Below are 5,709 nucleotides of genomic sequence, written 5' to 3'. Positions count from 1 at the left end.
CTGCTGCTGCTGCTGCCTCCTGCTCTGGGGAGCTCTGCTGCCGGGGGGTTTGGCTGTGCTGTCACCCCACACGACCCTCTGCTCCCCCTCCAGCCTGGTGGGGGAGAGGTAGGAGTGTGTCTTTTCTCTAAATCATAGAATCAACCAGGCTGGAAAAGACCTCCAAGATCACCAAGTCCAACCCTACTGTGGTTACCAGACCATGGCACTAAGTGCCACATCCAGTCTCATCTCACAAACCTCCAGGGATGGTGAATCCACCACCTCCCGGGGCAGCACATTCCAATGCCTGAGCACTCTCTCCCTGAAAAATCTCTCCCTAATGCCCAACTTAACCCTCCCCTGGCAGAGCTTGAGTCTGTGCCCTCTTGTCCTCCTGCTGGTTGTCTGGGAGAAGAGACCAATCCCCACCTGACTCCACCCTCCTGCCAGGGAGTTGGAGAGGGTGCTAAGGTCTCCTCCTGCTGGTTGCCTGCAGGATCAGGCACCAATAACTCCCCCGACATCCCAATCCTTTCCTTGGAGCCCTTCCGGGGGGTTGTCCTTGCCTCAGTTTCTCTCCCTGTTAGCAGCTTGGGCTCTGTGCTCCTGTAATTGTAATCACAGCCTGGAAATTGCTTGGAGATGCTCAGATGGGAGAAGCTGTAGAAGGGCCAAGTTAATTAGGAAGCCTCATTAAATGGTTTAAGGAGTGTGCAGGGCAGTGCCTTGGCACGGCTGGATCTCTGCTCCCGGGAGACTGAGCTTTAGCCACGCTTGGAATTGAATTCCGTGCCCTGTGCTTTCCTCCTGCTCCTCCCCACTCCCTGTTTATCCCAATCCCTGTCTGTCTCCTTCTCTGCAGGTACTACCAGAGCATGTATGACACTCCAGAGAACATTGGGATGCAATATCCCGAGGGGCTGAGCCCAGAGGAGACCTTGGAGTATGTCACAGACACAGCCAAGGTTCCTACTCCATGTTTTCTTTGGCTGCTCTAGCCAGGGTGGTTGGAGAGGGGAAACTGGTTGGAAAAGGAGCTGGAAGAGGAGTCAGGAAGGGTTTGGGTAGGGATAGATGGAAGCAGGGACATGGGGGATTGGGGCAGGGGCAGATAGAAGCAGGAATATGTGGAGAGTGAGGGAAAAACTGGTGGGAAAAGGGGCAGAGGGAGTCAGGAAGGATTTGGGAAGACGTGGGTGGAAACAGGGACACGGGGAGAGCTGGAGAAGGGCAGGGAGAAGCTCTGAGCAGTGGCGAAGGCCGTGCCTGCCGTGCTGTGAGGATGTGTGGGTGTCCCTGCTTCCCTGGCTCCCTCATTCCCTGCTTCCCTGTCTCCCTGACTCCCTGTTTCCCTGTCCCTGCAGGCCCTGGCAGAGCTGGGCACGGTGGTGGCACGGGCACTGTACCGCCTGGCCGGGGGAGCCAGCAGCGTCGATGCCATCCAGGCAGACCCCAGAACGGTAAGAGCAGGGGGAAGTGAGGCCCTGGCAGCTCTGAGGAGTCCTCACATCCCTCCCTTCTGTCTCTGTTTGTGCTGACACAGCAGCCTGTCCTGGCTGCTTCCAGGAGGGCTTTGCTTCCTTCCATCCCTTCCCTCCTCCTCCTCCACCACAGTGGAGTGAAAATCCTTCACCTTCTCTCATTGCTTCTCATGAGCTGCTCCATCCTCAGAGGTGAAGTGGCCACATGTGCCACAGGGGTCAGCTAAGGAGTCAGAGCATCATGGTGTGTTCAGGGCTTGGAAAGGATCTTAAGGATCATCTGGTCCCAACACCTCCCACCAGAGCAAGTTGCTCAAGGCTTTACCCAGCCTGGCCTTGATGAGTGAATCATGGAATGGTTGGGGTTGGAGAGGACCTTAAAGCTCATCTCATTCCACCCCACTGCCCTGGGCAGGGACAGCTCCCACCAGAGCAGGTTTTGCTCAAGGCTTTCTCCAACCTGCCTTGAGTCCCTGGAGTTGGAGTCCAACCCAACTTCCACAGCTCAGTCCTGATTCTATACAGCTGTGGCACACTCTTCTTGGCTCTGCTCTTGGCCCCTGTGGTAGGAAACATCTGTCAGCCAAAGCATCTCAAAGAGTTTTGCTGTTCAGGTATGGTTTTTTCTGCTCTTTGGTAATTCCATCTCTTCCCAGGTCACCAGAATGCTCTACGGGTTCCTGATTAAAATGAACAATTCCTGGTTCCAATCCATCATTAAACCAGACCTGAAAGGAATTCTGGGTAAGCGCAACACAGGGAAGAAAGACAAGAGGTTGGGTTTGCCCCTAGATGTTCCTTGGCAGCTTTGTATTGGCCATTTCCCCACCAATCTCATTTTTCCAGGTGATGATGTTCCCCAGCACTACGTGGCTGTGTCCAGCCCTGTGAACACAACCTACCTGGTGCAGTATGTCCTGGCCAACCTCACTGGCACCGTGGTGAACCTCACCAAGGAGGAGTGTCAGAACCCTGAGAAGACACCCAACAGTGAGAAGGAGGTCAGTGGCAGCATGGACAGGCCCACCTGGCTGGGTCCTGCTTTGGAGAGAAGATGCTGGTCATAACACGTGGGAGAACTGGGACACTCCTACCCAAGGAGACACCTCAGTGCCCAAGGGCAGGGAAGGAGTGAGTGAAACAGGAGCATCAGCTCAGGTGGCCAAGAAAGCCAATGACACTTGGTTGCATCAGCCATGGTGTGGCCACAGGGCCAGGGCAGGGATTGTCCTCTGGGGAGGCACCTCCAGGGATGGGACATCACTGACAGACACTGAGGGGCTGGAGGTGTCCAGAGGTTGGGAGTGGAGCTGGGGAAGGGCTGGAGCATGAGGAGAAGGGGCTGGAGAACTCCTGAGGGAGCTGAGGGGGCTCAGCCTGGAGAAAAGGAGGCTCAGGGGGAACTTCTGCTCTCTCCAACTCCCTGGCAGGAGGTGCAGCCAGGTAGGATCAGGCTCTGCTCCCAGGGATGGGACAAGTAGAAACAGCCTCAAATTGTATCGGGGAAGAATTCAGGAAGAATTTCTACATGGAAAGGGCTGTCAGGCATTGGAATGTGCTGCCCTGGGAGGTGGTAGAGTCACCAGCCCTGGAGATGTCCAAGGACTGGACATAGCATTCCGTGCTCTGCTCTAGGTGTCAAGGTGGAGATCAGTTACAGCTTTTACTCAATGACCTTGGAGGCCTTTCCCAGTAGTTGCCAAGGTGGAGATCAGTCACAGCTTTTACTCGATGACCTTGGAGGCCTTTCCCAACCTCAGTGATTCCACAGAAGGATCCCCTTGGGGTGGGAGCAGTCAGCAGAGCCTTTCCCCCCCAAAGAGCTGTTGGGTGGGTGTTGTCTCCTGTCCCTCACTGCCCTCTGTCCCCAGCTCTACGACTATGCCTGGGTACAAGGCTCCCTGGGGCCCAACTCCACGGCCAGGACACCTTTCTGCGTGCGCTCCACGGTGCACCTGAGCAAGGCCCTGTCTCCTGCCTTCGAGCTGCGCCAGTGGAGCTCCACCGAGTACTCCACCTGGACCGAGAGCCGCTGGAAGGACATCCGCGCGCGCATCTTCCTCGTGGCCAGCAGGGAGCTCGAGGTCAGTGTAGGGGCACCTTCCCCGGGGCCAGCAGGGAGCTCCAGGTCAGTCCTGGGGAGACCTCATGGCCAGCAAGGAGCTCCAGGTCAGTCCTGGGGGCATCCCATGGCCAGCAGGGAGCTCCAGGTTAGTCCTGGGGGCATCCCATGGCCAGCAGGGAGCTCCAGGTCAGTCCTGGGGGCATCTCATAGCCAGCAGGGAGCTCCAGGTCAGTCCTGGGGGCATCTCATAGCCAGCAGGGAGCTCCAGGTCAGTCCTGGGGGCATCTCATAGCCAGCAGGGAGCTCCAGGTCAGTCCTGGGGGCATCTCATAGCCAGCAGGGAGCTCCAGGTCAGTCCTGGGGGCATCTCATAGCCAGCAGGGAGCTCCAGGTCAGTCCTGGGGGCATCTCATAGCCAGCAGGGAGCTCCAGGTCAGTCCTGGGGGCATCTCATAGCCAGCAGGGAGCTCCAGGTCAGTCCTGGGGGCATCTCATAGCCAGCAGGGAGCTCCAGGTCAGTCCTGGGGGCATCTCATAGCCAGCAGGGAGCTCCAGGTCAGTCCTGGGGGCATCTCATAGCCAGCAGGGAGCTCCAGGTCAGTCCTGGGGGCATCTCATAGCCAGCAGGGAGCTCCAGGTCAGTCCTGGGGGCATCTCATAGCCAGCAGGGAGCTCCAGGTCAGTCCTGGGGGCATCTCATAGCCAGCAGGGAGCTCCAGGTCAGTCCTGGGGGCATCTCATAGCCAGCAGGGAGCTCCAGGTCAGTCCTGGGGGCATCTCATAGCCAGCAGGGAGCTCCAGGTCAGTCCTGGGGGCATCTCATAGCCAGCAGGGAGCTCCAGGTCAGTCCTGGGGGCATCTCATAGCCAGCAGGGAGCTCCAGGTCAGTCCTGGGGGCATCTCATAGCCAGCAGGGAGCTCCAGGTCAGTCCTGGGGGCATCTCATAGCCAGCAGGGAGCTCCAGGTCAGTCCTGGGGGCACTTCAGGAGCAGCAGACGGGTGAAGTGACCTCTGGGCTCTGCCTGGTTGGCTGAGGGTGATGTCCCACTCTGTCACCACAGGGCCAGGTTGTGTTGGCTCCTTGTCATCGTGGGCAGCCACAGCCACCCGAGGGCTGTGCAGGCCCAGGGGTTGTTGTTGGGTGTCTTGGGTGGTGATTGGAAGTCTGAGCAATTGCTCTAAGGTCTGAGCAGTTGTCTTACTGATTTGAGTGGAGTTGGAGCAACCTGCTCTGGTGGGAGGTGTCCCTGCCCAGGGCAGGAGTTGGGACTGGATGACCTCTAAGCTCCATCCCAGCTCCTAACCCCCTGTGGTTCCATGTTCTCCATGCCTCATGAGCTGGAGAACATGCCAATCCCCTGAGGAGCTGCAGGTGTGTGGAACCCCAACCCTGAGTGTTTCTCTTGCCTTCCAGATGATCACCTTGGTGGTTGGCATCGTCATCCTCATCCTGTCCCTCCTTGCCACCTACTTCATCAATGCCAAAGCTGATGTGCTGTTCAGCCTCCCACGGGACCCCGCGGCCGTGTCCTACTGAAGCTGCTCTGGGGCTGCACCAGCTTTGGATTAGAGTTCTCCAACAACACTGGAGTGTTTCTCTCTCTGGACAGAGACACAAATGGTTCTTTCCAGAACTTCCATGCTCAGATCCAGGGGCTGAGCCATGAGACCTGAGAGACTTTCCCAGAAAACGGCACCGACCAAGCCCTGAGGCAACTGATAAACTCCCACGTTCCTGTTTGATTTGTCCTTTCTTCTGAGCAGCTCGAGGGGATGGTCCTGGATGCTGCTGAGATGGCCACGTGAGGGATGTTCTCCCGAGAGGGTGGAGGAGTTTCCTCTGGGATATCACAGAGCAGAGGATTCCCATGGGGTCTGGCAGCACAGGATCCCTGTGGATGTCCCCCCAGTGCCAGGTGTGTTGGCCAGGGGAGGAGGTGGAAAAAGGACCTTTATTTTTTTTTTCAGTGGTGCAATATCTTCTGGGGTTTGTGTATATATATATAAATAGTCCCATTTAATTAAAAAAATCTCCTCTTAATGAACCTTCACCTGCTTTGTCTTCACTGCTGCCACAGGGAGCTAGGAAATCTGTCTTGCTCAGCTGTGCTGGGACACTCTGAGCCTTCCCTTCCTCTGGACACTGGGGCTGGCATTGCAAGAGAAGGTTGTGTGGAGAC

The 5,709-nt window shown here is 57.1% G+C and overlaps 1 protein-coding gene across 1 annotated transcript in view; it reads left to right on the top strand.

Moving 5' to 3' along the window:
- Positions 1-5,066, top strand: part of NCSTN (nicastrin) — a gene marked incomplete at its 5' end in the record, with an annotated part of 11,082 nt that extends 6,016 nt beyond the window's left edge. The window contains 6 exons of the mRNA XM_009082902.1: positions 845-947; positions 1,347-1,442; positions 2,120-2,207; positions 2,310-2,464; positions 3,335-3,547; positions 4,944-5,066. Of these exons, the coding sequence (XP_009081150.1) occupies positions 845-947; positions 1,347-1,442; positions 2,120-2,207; positions 2,310-2,464; positions 3,335-3,547; positions 4,944-5,066 (778 nt within the window). The remainder of the gene's footprint in view (positions 1-844; positions 948-1,346; positions 1,443-2,119; positions 2,208-2,309; positions 2,465-3,334; positions 3,548-4,943) is intronic.
- Positions 5,067-5,709: the final 643 nt, after the last annotated feature.

Source organism: Acanthisitta chloris, unplaced genomic scaffold (assembly GCF_000695815.1).
Source record: "Acanthisitta chloris isolate BGI_N310 unplaced genomic scaffold, ASM69581v1 scaffold7989, whole genome shotgun sequence".
NCBI classification, from domain to species: Eukaryota; Metazoa; Chordata; class Aves; order Passeriformes; family Acanthisittidae; genus Acanthisitta; species Acanthisitta chloris.
This window is presented reverse-complemented; position numbering and strand designations above follow the sequence as displayed.